This window comes from Lemur catta, chromosome 4 (genome assembly GCF_020740605.2).
Source record: "Lemur catta isolate mLemCat1 chromosome 4, mLemCat1.pri, whole genome shotgun sequence".
NCBI classification, from domain to species: Eukaryota; Metazoa; Chordata; class Mammalia; order Primates; family Lemuridae; genus Lemur; species Lemur catta.
The window spans coordinates 48,608,755-48,635,319 of record NC_059131.1 but is presented as its reverse complement, the minus strand read 5'-3'; the positions used below and the strand labels follow the sequence as shown (position 1 = coordinate 48,635,319).

General features: G+C 35.5%; 1 protein-coding gene across 4 annotated transcripts in view; it reads left to right on the top strand.

Annotated features, from left to right (window-relative positions):
* LOC123636962 (WD repeat containing planar cell polarity effector) overlaps positions 1-26,565 on the top strand; it is a 316,119-nt gene that overhangs the window by 173,778 nt on the left and 115,776 nt on the right. For all 4 annotated transcript variants that reach the window (XM_045549710.1, XM_045549713.1, XM_045549709.1 and 1 more), the window contains one exon: positions 1,996-2,059. In XM_045549710.1, coding sequence (XP_045405666.1) covers positions 1,996-2,059 — 64 coding nt within the window. The remainder of the gene's footprint in view (positions 1-1,995; positions 2,060-26,565) is intronic.

The window sequence follows — 26,565 nt, the reverse complement described above, 5'->3', positions numbered from 1 at the left end:
GTCTGCTCATTGATCTTAATTCTGGTTTCTATCAAGGGATTTTGGTTGGTTGAGGATATGATACGACTGGGTATTTTCTTTTTAGAGTCCTGTGATGTAGTTTAAAGTATATTTTATAACCAATCTAGTTGGAGTTCCTTTTACTCTTTCTGGTTCACTATGCTGCCAAATGCCAATGCCACTTCTTTCATTTTTACAACCTACCTTCTATCATCTATCATTACCTCTCATGTAGAAAGAAGAGCACAGCCTAAGTTATCCCCCTTAATTTGACTCTCTGTGATTTCAGTTGGTCCTATATGGTTGTCCTATACGGACATGTTAGACATGTTAACTTTGGGGTGCCTGAAAATAAGAGTCTGGAGCTTGGTAGAGAGATGGATCCTAGAGATGTAGATTTGTGAGTCATTGATATAATTGATTATCAATGTCATAGGAGTGATAAGGTTATTGAGGAGATTGGAGGGAATAAGTAGAAATAATATAGAACCATAGAATACCAATTTCATAGGAAGGCAGATAAAAATTAATTAGCCAAGAAGACTAAGAAGATGCAATCTAAGAATTGAGAAAACAAAGAATGAAGGAAAGACAAGGAAGGAGAAGGTTTCAAGGAGGGGCAGTTTATAGGATTAGATGTGGCCAAAAGGGCACATAAGATGAGAACTTATCTTTAAGATTGATCATCAGAAGATGGCTGATTACTATTGCCAGAATAGTTATGACGGAGTGGGGACAAATGTAATTGCAGTAAATGCATGAACAAGTAGTACAACTTGCTAATCATCTGACCTCTTCCTCTGTGTATCCCACCTCCACTGAATATATAATGAATCAGTACGCTTCCTTCACTTTTCATCCGCAAAAATACACAGTTGCCTTATGACTTCATAGCTGAGAGGGATTCAGGCAAATACTGAAGGTACTAGTAAGAAGGGGCAAGGAAGAGATATGGGTTAATAGTCATCAAACATAATATGGAATTTGTGCAAGTGTTTCAAATTCTGAACCTAACAGCTCATATACATTAACAAGCCTTGTTTGTTAGGATTTTAATTATTTTAGCTATTTCACTAATATATGTAATCTGTTAATAATATCCTATACTTCTGTTATTTTTTAATTTGAAACCTCATTATATCTCTACCACCATATTTTACAATATTAAATAGAGAATGGAAAATAATTTTATTTACCTGCTTGTTTCTAGAGAGAAAAACTGACCGTTAAATCTATACTTAGAACTCAGATAAAATAAAGATCACCTTTCATTCCAGAAACCTATGTTAAGTATATCTGCATGACATGCTATTCTCTTATGATCTTAAACTTTCTATAAAGGTAATTGATTTAAACTGCAGCTTGTTCTGATGTATCTTAGCCTACAATTAAACTTTCACAAAAAATTGTCAAAATAATACTTTAGGAAAGAGAATATGATTATGAAAGAGTAGAAAAGTGATGTTTTTACAGAAATTTGAAAATCATTTATATTGTCATTTTACAACCACCTGGAATGTATTTTTTTTCAAAACTCACAAATATGAAACTTTTATAATAATGCAACATTTGACTTCTCAAATTTTACCTAAGAAACAAAAAAGGATATCTATTAATTTGGTTTATTAATCTTCTTATCCTGCTACATTCTCCATATTTATTATCATACTTTTCTCTTATAGAACATAATAAAGTGAAAATTATGAGAAACATATTTTATAAGCTATCATTTCCCCACATTCAGCAGTGTCTACTTGGGGTTATGCTTGTTCTTGAAACTTACACTTAAGGCCTCCATAGGCTGTGTGCCTCAGTTCCTCCTAGGTATATCACATTTCATATATGGAAGATCCTAGCAGGCCAAATCCCTTGTTTGAAAATATTTTTCCCATCAGAAAAACAAAAACAATATCACATAAATACATTAAACAGACAGCTCTCTCCTTTTATATAGTTTTGTTCACAACTAACAGAAATTTCTTTTCTTCCTTATAGGTACCAGAGATTTGAAAAGGCATTTCTCTTAGCTGTTGACATTGGTGCTCGTGACCTGTTTATGGTGAGTCATTTCCAGAGATGATTTTGTGCCTTCAGTTCTAAGGCTGAGTAAGTTGTCAGCTTTTGTGACCATTAAAAAGGATTAGTGTCATTTGCAGCCTTAAACACATGGTGAGAAAGCATTATTCCATCTTGGCTTTCAGCTTTGCCTTCGTGAAACTGGTCAATAGCCATCTACTATTCTTTGACTTGTTGACATTTTCCTTGCCAGGGCCGAAAGGATCTTTATGTTTTCTAACAATTTATAATTCTTGAACTTTTCTCCTCACGTACCTTGATGTGTGAGTATGACACCTTTCTATCTAATAAGCTTAAATGTCTCTCTAATCTATTCTCTGTACAGCTACAGAAGCCAGGACATAGGGCAAAACATGTCCCACAGATTCTGAATGAGCTCAGTTTGTCCCTTGGATTTTAGTGAGCAGTAACAAATCAACCATGTACTCACTCACATGTATTTTTTTTAATTTACGTATGTATGTATTTATTTAGAGACAGGGTCTCACTTTGTCACCTGGCCTAGAGTGCAGTGGCATGATCAGAGCTCCCTGTAACCTTGAACTCCTGGGCTCAAGTGATCTTCCCATCTCAGCCTCCCGAGTAGTTGGGACTACAGGCGCACGCCACTGTGTTCAGCTAATTTTTTAGTTTTTTGTAGAGATGGGGTCTCCCTGTGTTGCCCAGGCTGGTCTTGAACTCCTGGCCTCTAGTGATCCTCCCGCCTCAGCCTCCCAAGTCACGTGTGTATTTTTATTTTTTAATTTTTTTTATTTCAAAATATTAATGGGGGTACAAATGTTTTTATTACATGGATAGCTTTTGTAATGCTTCAGTCAGGGCAATTTGTGTGCTCACCACCCAAACAGTATTCATTATACCCATTAGGTAGGTTTTTTCCCCTCCCCTCCTACCCCTCTACCCTCCATTCTTAATTTCCAGTGACTTTGACTTCCCTCTGTGCCCAGGCATGCCCATCAGTTCCAACTTATTAGAGAGTAAAGGTGGTGTTTGTTTTTTCATTCTTGAGATACTTCACTTAGGATAATGGTCTCCAGTTCCATCCCAAATCACATGTATTTTTAAAGTAATCACAGCACAAAGTGGATCCAAAAGGCTAAATTCATGGACATTCTATCTAGTCTTACCACTTATTAGCTTCGGAACAATAAAATTGATCAGTTCCTTACATATCCCTGTGCTTCTGTCAGGTTCTTGTTGTATAAGATCTTGCACCATAATGCCACAATGAGGTCAGATGAATAAAGGTAGGGTTCTTTCCTGGTTTCCCAGCATATTCTGTTAAATAAGCTGAATATGCTGGGAAACCAGGGCATTCAGAAATCCTGAACAATACAAATCCAGAAACAATAAAGCAAAATCTTAAATGCAAGAAAAACTTTTAAAAGGGTCTTTTACCTAAATCTCTTACACAATGAAGACATTTTGTAGTTTAAATTAAGCTTTGATGTTTTAGATGTTATTATGGATTCATCACATTAAGTCGCTTGTCTTTGGATTGATGTCTTTTGAGTTTGATATTTAAATTATAAATATATATCATTAAATTATGCTTTCATTGATCATGAAAAAATCTTTCCAATTACTTTCAAAAGTATAAACATTCTGTTGTTTGTCATCTGTATTTTGTTATGTCTCACAGACATATTAGTTTTGGTTTTTTTTGTTCTTTTTTTTTTTTTTTTTTTTGATACAGTGTCTAACTGTGTCATGTGAGCTAGAGTGCTGTGACATCAGCCTGGGTCACAGCAACCTCAATGTCCTGGGCTCAGCAATCCTCCTGCCTCAACCTCCCGAGTAGCTGGGACTACAGGTGTGCGCCACGATGCCTGGCTAATTTTCTGTTTTTAGTAGAGATAGGGTCTCGCTCTTACTCAGGCTGGTCTCAAACTCTTGAGCTCAAGAGATACTCCCGCCTTGGTCTTCCAGAGTGCTAGTATTACAGGCATGAGCCACCACACCTGTATCATATTAGCATGTTGAGGGAAGATTTGATTATTTTCATCAAAATCTATACATGCAGCCATCACAATGTCAGAACTTTAATTACAACACCTTTTAGATTTTATTACCCCATTGACTTTCCCTCTTTATCTCCTCTTCCTCATCTCTGCCACTTACTAACTCCAATAAAGGTAGATTTTTCTTCATATTTTCTTATTTTTTATGTCTGTAGTCCAGATCTTTTTTCTAGCCAAGATAAGAACTAAAGAGATGAGTATTTAAATGGGCAAAATTTCTCTCTCAAGATATTAATATTGTGTCGTTCTGTAATTTCTACTGCTCTGGTTATTAATTAACAAACATTATTAAAGCCACCTTCTAAACTTTTTTCAAATCATATCTATTTTAGCTTTTAGTCTCTGTTTAGCCAGTAACAATATAAAGAAAGCCTCTGTGTTAGTTGAAGTTTTCTTAATCCGAATAGCCCTTCTACTGATAGGCTAACTCTAACCCATGAGGATTTTTACATATAAAAGACAAAACCTAAAATAAGGTAAGGAGAAAAGAAGTGTTACTTTCCTTTTTAATTGCAAAAGAAACAGTCATTTAGAATGCTGCATCCTAACTCTTTATATATAACTTCACTTTTAGCCCAAGGTCTGCTTTATGGAAGAAGTATACAATATTGAGTGCATTAAGGCTTCAGAGTTCTATTTAAGTCGATGAACCTAACATACACATTTTAGGCTCCGTGTTGAAATTACCTAAAAGAATTTATCATGTTCTCTAATAGATTGATTCTTTTTGTTTTTTATTAGAGACAGGGTCTCACTCTGCTGCCCAGTCTAGAGTGCAATGGCAGGATCATAGCTAAAACATACTCAGGCTGGTCTCAAACTCTTGGGCTCAGGCGATCCTCCTGCCTCAGCTTCCTGAATAGCTGAGACTACAGGTGTGCATCATCACACTCGGCTAATTTTTTAATTTTTTTTTTTAGAGATAGGGTCTTGCTATGTTGCCTAGGCTGGTCTCAAACTCCTTGCCTCAAGCTATCCTCCTGTCTCAGCGTCACAAAGTGCTGGGATTACAGGCATGAGCCACCACACCTGGCCTGATTCTTATTATTTAAATTTCATCTACCAGAGGTCTGTAGCCTATATGCCAAGAAATATTACTTATTTTGAAATTAAAAGTTTGTAAAATAAACAAGATTATCACTACTTATAAATGATTTTCTACCCCTAAAATATCCCTTCCTAAAAGGCTAAAAATAATAGTATATGAGTCACAAAGGAGTCACAAAAAAAGTTAACCTTAAAATAGTCCTTTTTTGCATTAGCATCTATGAGTGGTAGAGTTACATGATACACAATATGACAAGAAAGTTGATATAGATGGAAAGCAGAGAGGTGAGAGGAGAGGGAACTTACACGCCATAAAAAGGAGTTAGAATTTATCTCAAATTCAATAAGAAACTGCTAAATCATTTTAAACAGAGGAGTGATATCATTGTTTTGAGCAGGAAATTTTTTCTGTAAAGGGCCAGGTAATAAATATTTTAGACTTTACAAGCCATATGGGCTTTGTTGTAGCTATTCAACTCAGCTATTATAGAGCAAAAGCAGCCATAGGCAATGCATAAACAAATAAGTTTGCCCGTGTTCCAATAAAACTTCACTTACAGGTACTGAAATTTAAATATAATTTTCAAGTATCATATAATACTATTCTTGTGATTTTTTTTTTAATAATGTAAAACTGTGAAAAAAAATCATTCTTTGCTTGGGTCAGATTTGGACAGCAGACCATAGTTTGCTGATTCCTTGTTTAGAGTATGATCACATAGGCTGCAGTGTAGAGAATAAACTGAAAAGAGACAAGGCTCTCGGGTAAAAATATAAAGTAAACAAATAGGTGGGTCCTTTTAGGCCCATTGCATCAGGCATGGCACCTTCATATTGATATTTTTTTAATATTCAAAGCCAGTTGATTCAATTCTAAGCTCTCTCAATTATATGATTCTGTATAATTTACCTAACTCTGTTTGCCTCCGTTTTGTTACTTGTGAAGTGGTGATAATAAAGGATAAATCACCAGTTTAAGTATCAAATAGAGTTAATATATATGAAGTAACCTGGCATATTTTAATGACTTAGTAACTAGAGTTTCTAGTCGGTATTTCATATTACTCAATTTCAAATCTTTTAGAAGTACTTTATATTATATATATTTTTCTCATATTTTAATAATGCTGGAATTTAGATAACTATTGAGATTTGGGTGTTAAAAATGTTGTCTCTACCTGAGAGCTTGAAACTGAAGGCAGCCTACTTTCAGAGTCTATACGATTAACTACTATGGTATATTGCCTAGAAATAGATTTATTGCATATATGTGAATTTAGTGTACAGTAAAGGTAGCATTTAAAATCACTGGGGAAGTTTCAATAAATTGTGTTAGTCCAATGGGCTCACCATTCACAGCATATGCTCTACAAAGGATTAATGGACCTGATATACAAAACTGACAACCAGTAAGAAGTAAAATATCCCAATAAAAAGCTAGCAAAAGTCACAATCAAGCAAGTCACAACATAAGAAATACAAATGACCAATAAACACACAGTCAAATGTTCAGTCTCTTTCTCTGTTAGTGAAAGAATACTTTGGGCTAAGGTATCCAGAAACAGGAATCTTAAGCAGTTAGCAGCCATGTACAATGGGTAAGCTTTTCTTGGAAGCCTTCTCAAAAATAATTTGACCATATATGGAAGGGTTTATTTTTGGACTTTCTAGTCTGTTCCAGTGGTATATATATATATATATATATATATATATATATATATATATATATATATATATATCTGTCTTTGTGTCAGACTATACACTGTTTAGTTTACAGTAGCTTTGAAGTAAGTTTTGAAATCAGGAGGTGTGAGCCTTCAAACTTGTTGTTTTTCAAGATTGTTTTGGGTGCCCAGGGTACCTTGGGATTCCATATGAATTTTAGGATAGGTTTTCTATTTCTGCAAAAAGTCATTGGAATTTTGATAGAATTGTATTGAATATATTGATCATTTTGGATAGTATTGGCATCCTAACAGTATTAAATCTTCCAATCCATGAATATGAGATGTCTTTCCATTTATTTATATCTTCTTTAATTTCTTTCACCAAAGTTTTATAGTTTTCATTGTACAAGTCTTTCACCTTTTTGGGAAAGTTAACTCCCAATATTTTATTCTTTTTGATGCTATTGTAAATAGAATTGTTTTCACAGTTTTTTTTTTTCCAGATTGTTCATTGTTAGTGTATAAAAATGCAACTGATTTTGTGTGTTGATTTTGTTTCTTGCTACTTTGCTGAATTCCTTTATTACTTCTAATAGATTTATTGTGGAATCTTTAGCATTTTCTACATATAAGATCATATCTGTCAACAGAGATAATTTTGCTTCTTTTCTTATAACTTTGATGCTCTTTAATTATTTTTTATTATTTACTTATTTTTTGAGACAGGGTCTCGCTCTGTTTCCTAGGCTAGGATGCAGTGGCGTCATTGTAGCTCACTGCAACCTCAAACCCCTGGTCTCAAGCGATTCTCCTGCCTCAGCCCCCTGAGTAGCTGGGACTTACAGGCATGTGCCACCACACCTTGCTAGTTTTTCTACTTTTTGTAAAGACAGGGTCTCTTGCTCAGGCTAGTCTCAAACTCCTGGCCTCAAGCAATCCTCTTGCCTTGGCTTCCCAAAGTGCTGAGATTATAGACATGAGCCACTGTGCCTGGCCTAGTTGATTTTTTTATAGTGAAATGTTTAAATCCCTTTCTCCTTTCATTTTGTGTATTAATATATTCTGTAGTTATTTTCTTTGTGGTTATGATGGGTGTCACATTTAACACCATAAAGTTATAACACTCTAATTTGGATTTATACCAGCTTAATTTCAATCCCAAACAAAAATTCTGTTCCTTCACAGCTCTGTCCCCAGGCATTTCTACCTCATTATACATTGTGTGCCCCAAAACATAAACTAATAATTCTTTTAAATGCATTAGTTTCTTGTGTAAGCAACAAAATACAGGGTTACAAACCAAAATTATAACAACACTAGCTTTTTGAGTAATAATTTAAAAAATGTATTAGTCTCTTTTTTTTTTTTTTTATTTCAGCTCATCATGGGGGTACATAAGTTCAGGTTATATACATTGTCCATGTCCCGCCCATCCCCCTGAGTCACAGCCTCAAGCGTGTCCATTCTCCAGACAGTGCGCCTGGCACTCACCACATAGTCATACCTCCATTCCCTCCCCCTCCCACCTCCCCGAGTTAGCACCTTCAAGCATGACCATTCCCCAGACGGTGCAACGCACTCATTAAAAAAAAAAAAAAAGTGGAGTTACAAACCATTGTTACAATAATGCTAGCTTTTATAATTGTCATGTAGTTACTTTTATTGAGATTTTTTTTTCTATATATGGTTTTGAGTTACTGTTTAGTACCCTTTCATTTCACCCTACAGGACTCCTTTGTGCATTTCTTGTAGGGCAGGTGTAGTGGTAATAAAGTCCCTCACCTTAGGTTTATCTGGGAATGTCTTAATTTCTCCTTCACTTTTTCTTTTTTTTTTGAGACAGGGTCTCACTGTCATCCAGGCTGGAGTGCAGTCGATACAATCATAGCTTACTTTTCAGCCTTAAACTCCTGGATTGAAGCATCCTCCTGCCTCACCCACCCAATTGTTTGGGCTATTTTTTTTTTTTTTTTTTTGAGACAAGGTTTTGCTCTGTCTTCCAGTGGCATCATCCTAACTCACTGCAACCTCAAACTCCTGGGCTCAAGTTATTCTGCTGCCTCTGCCTCCCAAGTAGCTGGGACTACAGATGTGCACCACCAAACTTGACTAATTTTTCTACTTTTTGTAGAGACAGAATTTCACTTGCTCAGGCTGGTCTCAAAGTTTTGGCCTGAAGTGATCCTCCCACCTTGGCCTTAGAAAGTGTTGGCATTACAGGCATCAGCTACAGAGCCTGGCTGATTTTTTAAAAAACACTTTGTAGAGACATGGTCTTGCTTTGTTTTACAGGCTAGTTTTGAACTCTTGGGCTCAAGTGATTCTCCTGCCTTGGCCTTCCAAGGTGCTGGGATTACAGGTGTATTTCTTCTACTTTTGAAGGGCAGTTTTGCCAGATGCAGGGTTCTTGGTTGACAATTTTTTTTTTCTTTTGACACTTAGAATATATCATCCCAGTAGCTTCTGGTCTCCAAAGTTTTTGATAAAAAAATAATATGCTGAGAATCTTATTTAGGGTCTCTTGTATGAGATGCTAAATAAGAAAAATAATCACTTTTGTTGCTTTCAAAATTCTGCTTGTCTTTTGAAAGTTTGTTTATAATATGTTTCAGTCTGAGTTTGAATTCATCTTGCTTAGAGTTCATTGAGCTTCATGGATGTTTATGTCATCTTTCATCAGATTTGGGGAGTTTTCTGCCATTATTTGTTCAAATATTTTCTCTGGCTCTTTCTATCTTTGCTCCTTCTGGAGCTACCGCAGTGCATATGTTGATCAGCTTGATGATGTCCCACAGGTCCCTTAGGTACTATTCACTTTTCTTCAACCTTTTTTTCTTTCAGTTCCTTATGTTGATAATTGTTATTGTCCTATAGTTAGTTGCTTCTTGTTTCTGTCTGCTCAAATCTGCCTTTGAAACATTCTAGTGAATTTTTAATTTCCATTTTTGTACTTTTCAGCTAGAGAGTTCCTTTTTGGTTTGCTTTTAGGCTTTCTATCTCCTTATAGATAATTCCATTTTGTTCATTCATATTTTTCTTGACTTGCTCCACATTTTCCATTAGTCTCTTGGGCATATTTAAGAACCCTTTTGTAAAGTCTTTGTCTAATAGATCTGCCATTAGGTCTTTTTTTTAGGGACAGTTTCTGTTGACTTATTTTTCCCCCTTTGAATTGGCCATACTTTTCCTATTTCATTACATGTCTTGTGATATTTTTGTTGTGGGAAACTGGACATTCGAATCTAATACTGTGGTAACTCTCAGAATCAGATTCTCCTCCTTACCCAGGGTTTGCTATTTTTTGTTCCGGTTTTAGGGTTTTGTTTTTTTTAATTATTGTTTTAGGATGACTGTGGGCCAAGGGTCATACTGAGTTGTAAATTTAAGGTCTTCTCAGGCCCTTTCCAAACCCGTACGTTTCTTTCACTTGGGATGTGTGACCACTTTCTAATTTTTCCCATATGTGCAGTTGCTTTTGAGTGTACTAGTCTTTAATGTTTTGTTCCCAGAAGGAGGAAAAAGAAAAATGAAGGGGAGAAAAAGGGTACAGCTCTTTAAATCTCCTGGAAATCGCTTCAGCCAAGGGCTTGCAACAATTAAGGAGGTGCAGCAACAATGGCCCCTTGCCTGTTTGTCTGCACCTTTGTAATCAGAAGTACGAATTCACAGTCAGAGCATAGATCCCCTGTATGTGGAGGGCACCCAAAGTTTTGTCCACCCTTGTTCCAGCTAGCTGTGTGCAAGCCTCTCTGAGAGGTATGCACAGTTGCCCTCCACAGAGCTAAGATGAGTAGCTTTTACTGTGCTAAGGGCTGAAATTGACCAATGTTAACTTAAGTTTACCATCCAAGCCTTTCCCTAGAAGCTGTAAACCTCAATGGACTCCAGAATTCCAAAATAATTATATCAGATGTGCCAGTGGAATTGTTATCTAGATTAGGATACAGGTTCCTCCTACTCTGCCATATTCCCACAATCTTCTCCTTCCTTTTGAAAATTACTTATTTTGTTTCATTTTCCCCTTCTGTGGGCTTAGTTACATTTTTTTCCTCTAATTTTTTTCTCTTTATTTCTGGCCTTTTGGTGAGTATTTTGTTAATGTTATTGTTGGGTTTTTTTTGTCATTTAGTCTTATTTCATTCCTTATTTTTTTCAATTAAATATTGGGTATAACATTTGAAAAATGTAATGATAATTTGAAGCTGTGTTATTTTCCTCTGGAAAAAAATTTACTTTTGCTTCTGGCAGGTAGTTAGGGTAAAGTTTATAACACCATAATTTCTTCTAGGATTCAGTTTATTTGAATCTTCATTTCAGTCTGAGAGCTGGTTTATTTCCACTTTCTTTCAAGAGGATAGCCCCTCAGAAGTCCCAGTTGAAAGCCCTTCCTCCTCAGCATTCCCTGAAGTATATCTTTGTACCCTTTGCCCAGTAAAGCTCTGTGCAGCTTCTCAACTTCTCAGTCACTACTTTCTGTTAAGTTTCACAGAGTCTTAGCCACCAATTATAAATTAGCAAATACTTTGAAAGGGAAAAGCACCAGATGTCAGGCTTACCTCTCTACCTCTCTGGGCTTCATTTGTGTCTATTCTGTCTACTATCTCTCTCTTTTTTTTTTTTTTTTTTTTTTTTTGAGATGGAGTTTCACTATGTTGCCCAGGCTTGTCTTGAACTCCTGGGCTTAAGTGATCCTCCTACCTCAGCCTCCTGAGTAGCTGAGATTACAGACATGCACTACTGTACCAGGATTGTCTAGTATCTTGGTCCCTCAAATACCTCCTTGGAAGTTATCCATGTCCTCAGGCAAAATTTTAAAAAAATATTTCATCCAGATTTCCTAGTTGTTCTCAGCAAGAGTATTGGTCTGTTATAACCTTATCTGTCATAACTGGAAACAGACATTCTGTAGCATATTTTTGGAAGGTGAGTGAAGTGTTAAACTTGGTGCTAGCTGCTTTCCCATTCTGGATACACTATTGTGTCTGAACTATTAATAACAAAGAGCTTTGAATGTCACATATTTCTACTTTTAAGGATGACATGCTATCAGTTTTATACCCAAAATTAAATGAAATATAAAATGTTGTATATACTAGAGTTTATCGCTCAATTATAGTAAAAGCACTAGAGAGAAAACTGAGTTTTCTTCAGATTTTAACTTATTTCCAAGGATGTAAAAAAAATTTTTTAGCTCTTCAAGTTAAAGAATGGTTTTAATCCTATAAGATTAATAATGCAAGTCTTTCCTTCTAATAATATTAGAAGTATTATTATTATTAGTAGAAGATATTTACATTCATGCCTGCTTAAATTTACATGCATGCCTAACGGTCTTGCTCGAGGACATGCTTTATGGTTATTAACAACAAAATCATTACATCTCACAAAATTAAAGAAGCTGACTTTTATTGATTATCTGCTATATGCCAGGCATTATACTAGAGGCTTTACGTAATTTTTATAATCCTGACCAGTACACCCATTTTATAGTTGATAAAACTGACTATAAGGAAAACTGAACAGTTATGATTCAAAACCAGTTGTGTTTGACTCTAAATTTTATGTCATTTCCCATTATACCAAATTGCTTTCTTAAATAAACTACGGATTTGGAAGTTCCCTAAAGCTTTGTGATGTATGACTTATTGACCACCCATGAGTCCCAGAAAGCTATTGTTTTTCTTTTTTTCCCTGAAATTCACAAAGATTTCAGTAAGACTGCTTATTGCTAAATGATATCTAACTTAAATTATTTAAAGACCCCTAATTTATTAAGATAATTCATCCAAATTAAGCACTCTTAATATTAGTCCATATTAAAACCAAAAGAAGTCTATTGTGTGCAGTGACAATAAAAAGGAACACAAAATAGTAGTGCCAGTTGCCCATTTTTCCATTTCCTTACTCCTGACTCTAGGGAAGAATGCTTTCACATGTTTAAGTATGATTTTATTTAAGATAGATGTGGCTTACACCAGACATTGATGGATTGATATATCTTCTAGGACCATGAGTTTGCTCTTTGAGAACCAATCACCATCTTGGGAAACACAAAGGACAGTTGAGTCTTAAGGTGTTATATGAACTAGAGAGATGTAACATTTTTAAATGTCTATCCTCAAGCTTCTGTCCTTTAGAAAAGTATCTGCTTCTCATTGGTTCCCTATGAACTCAAGGTTGTTTTCTGCTAAGACCCAAGAAAAGAGAAGTGATAATACAATTAACAGTGCTCAACTGTTTTAAAATATTACTGGTGAGGGAATGGGGATAGTCCTCTTCCAGCTAATGGAAAATTTGGTTTCAGACTTGCCCTTCAACAGTAAACTGCTATAAAACTGGATAAAACACACGAGACATCTATATTTAAGCAATGGACAACAAGCAGTGCATGACTGTGATCCTCAAAAAAAAAAAAAAAAGGAAGTACACAGGTGAGCTCCATACAATTTAAAAGCAGAGACCAGTGATGTCACTCAGCTAAAGAGCTAGAGATCGGTGTTCAGAATTCAGGGGTGATAAAGCATCCAGAATTTGTGAGGCAGGATACCAGAAAGAGGGAATCTCGGTAAAGAGGTGAGACCCAGAAATCTTCATGGTGGTTCCCCTTGGGTCCTCATTGATTGTGGACTAGACTGCAGGTTGACAACGCCTAGCAAAAAGCCACTGCTGTGAGACTGAGAGCTGAATGGGGATGCTAAAGCTTTCACCGTTCTGAGAAATATTGGAATTCTGATTCAGCCAAACTTAAGCAACTGTACTGAACATTTATATGAAATCCAGAAATGCATTAAGAATAAGGGCCACATCCTAAGACCATTTACAAAACTGAAATAGATCTGTCTTTAAAAAGTGTAAAGCCAAGCTTGACTGGATCAAAATGACTCACCACTAACTTAATGCTCTGTTAGGACAAAACTCAATAATACCCTTTAAAAAAAGACATTATAATCCACATTCCTCACAATGTAACATCTACAATGTCTAGTGTACAATAATATACATAAAACAAGTAGTCAAAAAATCATGAATATATAAAATATGTGGACCAACTTGAACTAATTGACATTTTAGAACCTATATACAACAATTGCAGAATACACAGTCTTTTCAAATGTACGTGGCATATTCACTAAACAAAAACTATATACTGGTCCATAAAATAAAGTTTAATACATTATAGAAGATTGAAATATGGTACCAAAGGAATCAAATTACAAGTCAGTAACATCCAGATATCTGTGAAGTTCCCAAATATTTGCAAATTAACAACACATCTCTAAAAATCTCATGAATTAAAAAAGAAATCATAAAAGAAATTAGGAAATATTTTGAGTTGAATTTTAATGAGAAACAATATATTAAAATGTGTGGAATGATTATAACACATAATATAAAATAAGACGCCATGAGTCCATAATAGTACAAGTAAGTAAATAAAGCCAACTAATAAATGTAAAATTAATGATAGATTTAGAAAAGTCTCAATTTGGCAAACGTCATAGTAATATTAACAACTGAGTAAGGCAAGAATCAATAATGCCTGCTATAACTAGTGAGGGGAAGTTTGGTGAGAAACAGGATATTTACATAGCCTCAAAATATTTCCCTGCAAGATATGTATGATGTACAAAGAGGAAAAGAGTAACTTTGCAGTGAAGAAGGCTGGCAGTCACCTTGTTAATCAAGTAACCAAAATGACTATCATCGATAATGGAACAAATCAAAATAATTTGTCACTTTATATATTGCAGTAGGAACACATCACAGGAGGGGCTGGCATTTCTGTGGCAATCCTGCAAAAAAGTGCATAACCTGAATCTAGTCATGAGAAAGCATCAGTTGAACCCAAATTGAGGGACATTCTAATAACTAGCTTATACTCCTCAAAAATGTCAAGTTCATGTAAGAATAAGAAAGACCAAAGAACTATTCCAGACTAAAGGAAATTAAAGAGACATAAAACTAAATGCATCTAGAAATGGAAATTTGTGATAAGAAAAGCATTATTGGAACGATTGGTGACATTCAGTGATTAAGTAGGAGTAATGATATCAGTGTTAATTTCATGATTTTGATGTTTTGATTACAGTTATATAGGAGAATGGCCTAATTTATAGGAAATAAATGCTAAAGTAGTCAAAGGTATGTTGGCACTTTACTCTTAAATGGTTCAGAAAAAAAATGATCTTTGTACTGTACTTGAGACTTATGTAACTTTGAGATTATTTTAAAAATATAAAATGTCACTTATTGTTACAGACCTAGACTTTTTACTGTCTGTGCATTCTCTAGGTAGAAGGTGTATGGTTTGGAAGTCTATTTCTTTGGTCACAGAAATGCTGCTGTTAATTCCTTGTCTTTAGGACATTATTCAGCTTTGGAAAATTCAGGTAACCTCTCCAAACTAATTATTACCGTGGCATAAGAGCTATTCATTTTGCTTTGCTCATTGTGGCTTAAAAGCCACCCAAGATTGTTCTCTGGCTTCATGTTGGATGGTGTGAGGATGAGTATGCCTTCTGAATATTCTCATGTTGGCATCCCTAATTACCTTGGCCATTGGCACAGGGCCAGTTGGAATGTCAACTGTGCCATCTGATAATGCTATAAAAAGACCTATAGCTGCTGCTCTCCAGCCATCTGTGCCTTCCCTTGGCATGATACTGTTGGGTAGTTTGTCTTTCATTGGCATGATTTTTGTAGGGTAGCTTACATCTGCCACTCCTAAGCACTTGCTTGGTGATCAAGTTGACATAGAATTGCTTCCTTGGCACTGTTTTTTATATAGAGGAGTTTTATACCTGCTAACTTCTGAAACAAGACTTACCATTTATTACATACATTATAATTGCAATGTTGAATATTTTGAATATAGATTTTTTTGGCCTCTATTGATTCAAACCTAGCTTGGAGTTCCAAGTTTAAATTCTCCCATTCAGAACTCTCTAGTCAGAAGAATTAACTACCAAATGAAATGTACCTCTTCTGTTTTAAGATACTACGTGGAGTATACACATAAATCTCTCTCCCTCTTGTGTAAATCTCTAGAAATGATGGAAGACACATGTGTATATGTATGTATGTTTAAGATTTGTAACTGGAATTCAAAAGAAGAATGCTTGACAGACCAGAGGCTGTGAGGAATCTACTGAAAATTGTAAAACAAAGTACGATTGAAAAAACAAAGCTAAAACCAAAATGTCTAGAGGAAAAGTCTGCTGTCAAAGTTGGGAGGAGCCCCAAAAGTTCTCCATGCCCTGAGAAAGGGATACTAGGAATGGGAAAAAGTGTTCCTGGTTAAGCAAGGATGAAAAATTGGGATGCTACAACAGGAAGAGTAGGGTGAGTGCATGGAGAAAAGTCAGAATAAGTAGATACTTATTAAGCTCTAGGTATTTATAGAAAAATAATTTAATATGAATATGTTAAGAATTTAAGGATATTCAACAAAAGAATAGGAATGGCTGGTGTTAGGGACTGAATTATATCCATCCCCTTCCTCCCAGTTCACATGTTGAATCTTCTATGTGACTATATTTGGAGACAGAACCTTTAAAGAGGTGGTTACAGTAAAATGAGGCCATTAGAGTCTAGGGTCCCTTATCCAATATGACTGGTGTCCTTAAAAGAAGTAGAAGAGACACCAGGGATGTGTGTGGACAGAGGGAGGGCCATGTGAGGACACAGCAAGAAGGTAGCCATCTGCAAGCCAATGAGTGAGGTTTTGGGAGAAACTAAACCTGCCAACAGCTTGATGGTGGACTTTTAGCTTCTGGAATGGTGAGAAAATAAATTTCTGTTTTTTAAGCCAGCTAGTCTGTGGTATTTTGTTACGACAGCCTCAGCTGACTAATACAAATGTATAACTTTAGAACCAGTAAATGGAAAAAACACAACAAAGAAACTTGGATAAATTTTTAAAAAGCAAATTGGAAATAATCAAAAGGAAATAATTAAAGGTACGATAAATAGAAAACACAAAATAAGGAAGCAGGAATGTCTAAACATCAGTAATTACAATAAATGTGAATGAATTAATTGCATCTGTTGAAAATCAAGTGTATTGTTTAACAGCAAATATTTGTGGATTTTTTAGATTCTTTATAAGTTGATTTCCAATTTAACTTCTTTGTATGCAAAATATGTTCATGATAAACATGGGAGTGCAGATACCTTTTTGATATATTGATTTCCTTCCTTTTGGATATATACCCAGCAGTGGGATTGCTGGGTCATATGTAGTTCTATTTTTATTTTTTTTGAGGAACCTCCAACGTGGTTGTGCTAATTTACATTCCCACCAACAGTGTATGAGTGTTCCCCTTTCTCCACATCTTTAGCAGCATTCATTATTGCCTATCTTTTTGATAAAAGCCATTTTAATTGGGGTGAGAAGATATCTCATTGCAGTTTTGATTTGCATTTCTCTGATGACTAATGATGTTGAACATTCTTTCGTATACCTGTTGGCCTTTGTATATCTTGTTTTGAGAAATGTCTGTTCAGATCTTATACCCATTTCTGACTGGATTATTTGATTTTTTTCCTGTTGAGGTTTTGGAGCTACTTATACATTCTAGTTATTAATCTTTTGTCAGATGGGTAGTTTGCAAATATTTTTTTCTCATGCTGTGGGTTTTCTCCTCACTTTGTCAGTTGTTTCCTTTGCTGTGCAGAAGCTTTTTAGCTTGATGTGATCCCATTTGTCCAATTTTGCTTTGTTGCCTTTGTTTTGGGGTTATTACTCAAGAAGTCCTTGCCCGAAACAATATCCTAAAGTGTTTCCCCAATGTTTTCTTTTAAGTAATTTCATAATTTCAGGTCCTAAATTTAAGTCTGTAATCCATTTTGATTTGATTTTTATATATGGCAAAGGATAGGGGTCTAGTTTAATTCTTCTGCATATGGATAGCCAGTTTTCCCAGCACCATTTACTGAAGAGACTGTCCTTTCCCCAATGTATATCCTTGGCACCTTCATTGAACATAAGTTCAACGATACACGTGTAGATTTATTTATGGGTTCTCTATTTTGTTCCATTGGACTTTATGCCTGTTTTTATGCCAGCACCATACTGTTTTGGTTACTACAGCTCTGTAGTATAATTTGAAGTTAGGTAATGTGATTCCTCCAGTTTTGTATTTTTTTCTCAGGATGGCTTTGGCTATTATGGGTCTTCTGTGGTTCCATATAAATTTTAGGGTTATTTTTTCTATTTTTATGAAGAGTATCCTTGGTATTTTGGTGGGGATTGCATTGAATCTTTAGATTGCCTTGGGTAGTATGGACATTTTAATAATATTAATTCTTCCAATCCATGAGCATGGAGTATCTTTCCTTTTTTTTTTTTTTTTTTTTTGTGCTCTCTTCAATTTCTTTCATCAGTGTTTTATAGTTTTAATTGTAGAGATCGTTCACTTCTTTGGTTAAGTTTATTCCTAGGTATGTTATTTTATTTGTAGCTATTGTAAATGGGATTACTTTCTTGGTTTCTTATTCAGATTGTTTGCTGTTGGCATATAGAAATGCTACTGATGTTGGTATGTTGATTTTATATCCTGAAGCTTTACTGAATTTGTTTATCAGTTCTAATAGTTTTTGGTGGAGTCTTGAGTCTTTATATTGCTCTAAATGTAAGATCAGATCATCCACAAAGAAAGGTAATTGTACTTCTTCCTTTCTAGTCTGGATGCCCTTTATTTCTTTCTCTTGTCTGATTGCTCTAGCTAGAACTTCCAGTAGTATGTTGAATAACAGTGGTGAAAGATCATCACTTGATCATGATGAATAATCTTTTTAATGTGTTGTTGAATTTGGTTTGCTATTAATAGTATTTTTGAGGAGTTTTGCATGTATGTTCATCAGAGATATTGGCCTGTATTTTTCTTTTTTTGTTGTGTCTTTGTCTGGTTTTGGTATCAGGGTAATACTGGCCTTATAGAATCAGTTTTGTAGTATTTCCTCCTCAATTTTTTGGAAAAGTTTGAGTAGGATTGGTATCAGTTCTTCTTTAAATGTTTCATAGAATTTAGTAGTGAAGCCATTGGTCCTGGGCTTTTCTTTGATGAGAGACTTTTTTTTCTGCTTCTATCTCGTTACTTGTTATTGGTCTATTCAGTTTTTGGATTTCTTCCTGGTCCAATCTTAGTAGGTTGCATGTGTCTAGAAATTTATATATTTCTTCTAGGTTTTTTAATTTATTAGCCTATAGTTGCTCATAGTAGCCTCTAATGATCCTCTGAACTTCTGCAGTGTCAGTTGTGATGCCTCATTTTTCATCTCTGATTTTGTTTATTTGGGTCTTCTATTTTCTTAGTCTAGGTAAAGGTTTGCTAATTTTGTTTATCTTTTTAAAAAAACAAGTTTTTGTTTTGTTGGTGTTTTAATTGTGTTTTTGGTTTCAATTTCATTTATATCTTTCCTGATATTTATTATTTGTTTCCTTCCACTAATTTTGGGTTTGGTTTGCTCTTGTTTTTCAAGTTCTTTGAGATGCATTGTTAGGTTGTTTATTTGAAATGTTTCTGCTTTTGTGATGTAGGAACTTATTGCTATAAACTTTCCTTTTAATACTGCTTTTTCTATGTCCCATAGGTTTTTGTATGTTGTGTTTTCATTTGTTTCAAGAAAATTTTTTTATTTCCTTCTTAAACATTTCATTTACCCACTGGTCATTCAGGAGCACATTGTTTAATTTCCATGTGTTTGTATAGTTTCCAGTGTTCCTTTTGTTATTGATTTCTAGTTTTATTCCATTGTGGTCAGAGAAAATACTTCAAATTATTTCAGTTTTTTAAAAAAAATTTTAAGACTTACTTCATGGCCTAATATATGGTCTATCCTTGAGAATGATCTGGGTACTAAGAAGAACATGTATTATGCAGCTGTTGGATGAAAATATTTGTAAATACCTATTAGGTCCATTTGGTCTGTAGTACAGATTAAGTCTGATGTATCTTGTTGACTTTGTGTCTGGATGATCTGTCCAGTGCTGAAAGTCAGGTGTTGAGGTCTGCAATGATCATTGGAGTATATCTCTCTCTTTATCTCTTTATTTGTTTTATATATGAGGGTGCTCCAGTGTTAGCTGGATGTATGTTTAGAATTGTTACATCCTTTGCTGAATTGACCACTTTGTCATTATATAATGACCTTCTTTGTCTCTTTTTACAGTTTTTGTCTTGACATCTATTTTATCTGATAGAAGTGTATCTACTCCTGCTCTTTTTTGGTTTCCATTTCATGTAATATCTATTTACATTTCTTTATTTTCAGTCTCTGTGTGTCTTTATAGGTGAAGGGTTTCTTGCAGACAACATATATTATAGTTAGGTCTTGTTTTTTGTTTTTATTTTAATCCATTCAGCCAGTCTATCTATGTCTTTTGATTGGAGAGTTTAGTCCATTTACATTCAATGTTATTATTGCTATATTAGGACTTACTATTGCCATGTTGTTTGATTTCTTGTTATTTTGTGGTCCTCTCTTTCTTACTTTCTTCCTGACTTCCTTTGTGTACAAGTGATTTGCTGGTAGTGTGTTTTAATTTCTTGCTTTTTATTTTTTTTGTATCTGTTGTAGGTTTTTCTATTTGAGGTTACTATGAGGCTTATAAAAAAATCTTATAACCGATTATTTTAAACATATGACAACTTAACTCTGCTTACAAACAAACAAGGAAAGAGATCTAAAAGAAGTTCTACACTAACTCCATCCCTTTCTTTTTTACTTTGTTTCCATTAATATCTTTATATACCATTTTGATAGGTTTTAGTCTTCCTACTCAAGATATAAGTGGTTTATACACTGCAGTTACAGCTATAGAGTAATCTATATTTGTACACTTACTGTCACCAGTGAATTTTATATCTTAAGATGATTTTTTATTGTAGGTTAATGTCCTTTTCTTTCAGATTGAAGAATGATAGTTCCGGTGTTGATAAAATCCTTCAGCTTTTGTGTGTCTTGGAAAGTCTTTATTTCTCCTTTATGTTTGAAGGATATTTTTGCATGATATAATATTTTAGGGTTAAGGTTTTTTTCCTTCAGTACTTTGAATATGTCATGCCCCTCTTTCCTGGCCTGTAAGGTTTCCACTGAGAAGTCTGCTGTCAGATGTATTAGAGCTCCTTTATATGTTATTTTTTCTTTTTTCTTGCTTCCCTTAGGAACTTTTCCTTATCTGTGACCTTTGGAAGCTTAATTATTATATGTCTTGAGGTAGCTCTGTTTGGGTTAAATCTCTGTGGTGGTCTATGATTTTTTTTGTACCTGAATATTGTATTTTTCTCTAGATTTGGAAAGTTCTCTGTTATTATTTATTTGAATAAACTTTCTACCCCAATCTCTCTCTGCCTCCTCTTTAAGGCCAATAACTCTTAGATTTGCCTTTTTGAGGCTATTTCCTAGATCTTGTATGTATGCTTCATTTTTAAAAATTCTTTGTTCTTTTTTCTTTTCTGCCTGCGTATTTTGAAATAGCCCATCTTCAGGCTCACTGATTCTTTCTTTTGCTTGATCAGTTCTGCTATTTAGAGACTCTGAAGCATTTTTCACTTTGTCAATGCAATTTTGCAACTCCAGAATTACTGCTTGATTTTTTTTTTATTATTTTTATGTTTTTTGTTAAATTTCTCTGATGGGCTTCTCTCTATGTTGTGTTGAAGTGCATCAAGCTTCTTCAGAACAGCTATTCTGAATCTTTTGTCTGAAAGGTCACATAGGTCCATCACTCTGAGATCGGTCACTGGTGCCTTATTTAGTTTGTTTGGTGAGGTCATGTTTTACTGGATGTTCCTGACGCTTGTGGATGTTCATTGATGTCTGGGCATTGAAGAATTTATTCTAATCATTGTAGTCTGGGCTTGTTTGAACCTGTCCTTCTTGAGAACACTTTCCCGATATTCAAATGGAATTGAGTGTTGTGATCTAAGCCGTTGGTCACTTCAGCCATATCAGCCTGGGGGGCTCTCCAAGCCCAGTAATGCTATGACTCTTGCAGACTCCTGGTAGCACCACTTTGGTGGACTTGGGTAAGATATGGGAGAATTCCTTGGATTACCATGCAAAGCCTCTTACTCTCTGCACTGGGCTTCTGGAGTTGAGGGAGGAGTTACATGGGTACTCCCTTGTGGCCACCACAGCTTGGACTGTACCAGGTCACACCTGAAACCAGCCCAGTATCACCCAAAACCCATGGTTACTGCTGCCTGGCTGCCTCTGATGCTTATTCAAAGCCCATGGGCTCTTGAGTCAGCAGGTGGTGAATCCTGCCAGGACTGGGTCCTTCCCTTGAAGGCAGCATGATTCCTTCCGGCCCAGAGTGGGTCTAGACATGCTGTCTAGGGACAAAATCCTGTAATTAGGGACTTCAGGAGTCTGCTTGGTACCTTATCTTACTGTGGCTTAGCTGGTACCCAGGTTATAAGACAAAGTCCTCTGAACTCTTCCCTTTCCTTTCCCCAAGTTGAAGATGACTCTTGGGCCAGGCGCGGTGGCTCACGCCTGTAATCCTAGCACTCTGGAAAGCCAAGGCGGGAGGGTTGCTTGAGCTCAGGAGTTGGAGACCAGCCTGAGCAAAAGAAAGACCCCAACTCTACTAATAGTAGGAAAATTAGCCGCATGTGGTTGTGTATGCCTGTAGTCCCAGCTACTTGGGAGTCTGGGGTAAGAGGATCACTTGAGCCCAGGAGTTTGAAGTGGCAGTGAGCTATGATGGCACTCTAGCTGGGGTGATAGAGACTTTATCTTTAAAAAACAAACAAATGAAAAAGAAGACTCTCCTTGAGCTGCTGCCTGGAGTTGGCAGAGGTGTGACACAGGCACTGGCTTGACCACCACTGCTGTTGTCTTGCTGGGTCATATGCACTCAAGTCCACTAGCTCCAAGCCAGCACAGCTGCAGGGATTGTGCAAGGACTGCAACCTTTATGGCCTGACTGCCTTATGAATTTATTCTAAGAGCCATGTTGGTTTTTGTCAGCTAGTGGTAGGGGTGGCAGAACTCAGGTTTCTACCACTGGAGCAGAGGATTTGCCTCTAGCTGGGCTGCTCTAAATACTCCTCCGTGGGTACTGGCAGAATTCTGCCCTGTGCCATGCTCCCCCATGACAGGGCAGCCCTGAGTTCTAATGCAAAGTTCCACAATTACTTTCCTGTCCCTCCCCTGGCACGAGGATTCACTCTCCACTCAGTGTGCTGGTATGACACTGCTGTGGGATGGGGTAGGGGTGATGTATGCAATGCAAGACTGTCTTTTCTGCTATTTTCAGTGCCTCTTTACTTGATATAATGTTAAAACCAGGTACGCTGACCACTCACCTGATTTTTGGTTCTTCTGAAGGTGCTTCCTTGCATGGGTAGTTGTTGAATTTGGTTTTCATGCAGAGGGACAATTGCTGTTTGTTTCTGTTTGGCCATCTTGCTCTGCTCTCTCTCCCAGCTTTCTTTTGATTAGTGTTTTTAATATATAGTGTTTTACACACACACACACACACACACACACACACACATATATATCTTTTTCCATGTTATTATTTCTAACCTATGTGTCTTTAAAGTAAGTTTCTCACAGACAAAATGTGGTTGATTTCTGCTTTTTCAGCTAGTGTGACAATGTTTTTTAATTTTACTCTTTAGACCATTTTCATTTAGTATATTTATATACTTAGATTTAAATCTCTTATATCCTTTTTATCATATTTGTTCTTTGTCCATTTTTTCATCTTTTCATTCTTCCTTTGAATTAATTAAGGATTTTTTTTGTATTCCAATTTATTTCCTGTCTTGCCTTATTAGCTATACTTCATTGTTTTGTGTCCATGTGCACAAGCTTATTCTAAGCTTTACAATACAGTAGTCTCCTCTTATCAGCAGTTTCACTTTCCACAGTTTCAGTCATCCAGTCAACTATAGTCCAAAAATATTAAATGGAATGTTCCAGAAATAAACAATTTGTAAATTTTAAATTGCATGCCATTCTAAGTATCATGATGAAATCTCACATTGTACTGCTCCATCCTGCCAAGGACATAAATCATTCCTTTGTCCAGTGTATCCATGCTGTATATACTACCTGCCCATAAGTCACTTAGTAGCCATCTCAGTTATGAGGTCAGCTGTCACAGTATCATGGTGCTTGTTTCAAATAACCCTAAGCACAAGTGTAGTGATGCTGGAAATTCAGATTTGCCAAAGAGAAGCCGTTTTAAAGGGCTTCCTTTAAGTGAAAACGTGAAAGTTCTTGACATAAAAAGAAAAGGAGCAAAGATATGCTGAGGTTGATAAGATCTGTGGTTAGAACAGATCTCTTATCCATGAAATTGTGAAGAAGGAAAAAGAAATTTGTGCACAGTACATACAGTTCAGTACTATCTGTGGTTTCAGGCATCCACTGGGAGTCTTGTAATGTATTCCCCTCAGATAAGGGGAAGACTACTGGATGCATCTATGTTATGACCATCTGCTTTTCAAATAATACTACATCACTTCATGTATAGTACAACATAACAATATATATTCATTCCTCCTATCTTCTGTGCTATTGTTGCTTATTTCTATTGGTAATACATGCCATAATATTTTAATGTTTATGCTTAAACAGCTAGCACTTAAATTTTTTCTTTTTTTGAGATGGAATCTTGCTCTGTTGCCCAGGCTGAGGTGTGGTGGTACAATCATAGCTCACCTCCAACTCTTGGGCTCAAGCGATCCTCTCACCTCAGCTTCCCACTGGTCATTGAGGCTCTGTTCATTTCCTTTTCAATCTCTTTTTCTTTGTGAGTTTCATTTTGGATTGTTTATAGTTTTGTCTTTAAGTTCATTGATCTTTTATTCTGTAGTGTCTAATATGCACTTAGTCCCATCCAGTGAATTTTTCATTTCAGATATTGTATTTTCAAGCTCTAGTTTCATTTGCTTTTTTTTATATATCTTTCAATTCTGTCATCATTATGTTCATGTTTTCCTTTTTAATCCTTGTATGTGTGTATGCATATGTGTATATCTGTATATATATGTGTTTATTTGTAGGTATATATATGTAACTTACGATAGCTTTTAAAAGTTCTTTTCTGCTAATTCTGTGATCTCTGCTATTTCTGGATCTATTTCAATTGTTCAGTTTTTCTCCTGGTTAGGATTACAATTTCTTAATTTTTGTTGTATCTAGTATATCCTTATTGGAAGCTGAATTTTATGAATTTTGTATTTAGTGCTGGATTTTGTTGTATTCCTTTATGTAGCATACTGATGACATAGTTTGGCACCCATCTTTGGTCATGGAAGCTCCTTTAAACTTGCTCTTGAGTCCTATTGGAATGATGGCAGCATTACTGACAGTTTCCTTGCCTTCTGGTTTCAAAAGGTACCCCAAACCTGGAATCATCCATATCTCCACATATTAATATTTATGGTTTCTTTTAGTAGCAAATGGTTACCAGAGTTCACAGATTAGGGGCTTGAGTGCGTAAAAGTTGAGTATCCCTCACTTGAAATGCTTGGGACCAGAATTTATTTGAATTTTAGGTTTTTTTGTTTTTTTTTTTTAATTTTGGAATATTTGCTTCATACTTACTGGTTGAGCATCCCAAATCTAAAAATCTGAAATCCAAATGCTCCAATAAGCATTGCCTTTGAGCATCAGGTTGTTGCTCAATATGTTCCAGATTTTGGCACATTTTGGATTTTAGATTTTCAGATTTGGGATGTTAAACCTGTCCTGAGTTTGTAATTATAATCCAGGGGAAATAGAGAACAGGGGTTGCCAAACTTTTTTTTGCAAAGGGCCAGATAGCCACACAGTGGTTTTGCAGGCCACACAGTCCCTGTCACAACTATTTAACATTGCTATTGTAGCTCAAAACAGTCATAGGCAATATGTAAACAAGTGAGTATGGCTGTATTCTAATAAACACCGGTTGCAGGGTGGATTTGGCTCACAGGCCTGTACTTTGCTGACCTTTATTAGACAATGTTTATAGAAATGGTTTTAGCATAATTCTACAAACATTATTACTACTAGTAAAATTATGAAAACATTCTAAGATTTCTTTGCAATTCCTTTGTTCATAAATACATCCCACAAGGGATAAAATGCACGTATATTTTAAAGTGACTTGAAATAATTCTTTTCATATAGTTATGCCACCAACTTGATATGCAGACAGTCTACCATATCCCTGAGTTTGCATCCATGGATTCAACCAAGAACAGATCAAAAATAAAAAGGCAAAAAAATTTACACAAAGTTCCAAAAAGCAAAACTTGAATTTGCCAAGGGCCAAGTACTCTATTGAATTCACATTAATGGAGTGATGTGTAGGCATTCTATTAGGTATTATATGTATTCAAGAGATGACTTAAAGTATATGGGGAGGATGAGCGTAGGTTATACTCAAATACACCATTTCATATAAGGGATTTCAATATCTGCAGATTTTGGTATCCATGGGGGGGTGGATCCTGAAACCAATCCCACATGGATTCCAAGGGACAACTTTACTATTTAATTCATTTATTTAATTTTGATTTTGATGTTTGGGAACTACTTTTTATCTTTAATTTTATTTTATAATTATGTAAAAATGTGTATGGCTCTAAAGTCAGATCTTTAAAAAATTCAGAGAGTTCTAGTTTCAATCTATGTTTTATTCACAGTGCTCCTTTTCTTCTCTTTTAGGTTGTCACCTTTGCTTTTGGTCTATCTTTCCTTTACAGAAAATATATATAACTAAATATACCTATATATACACATCT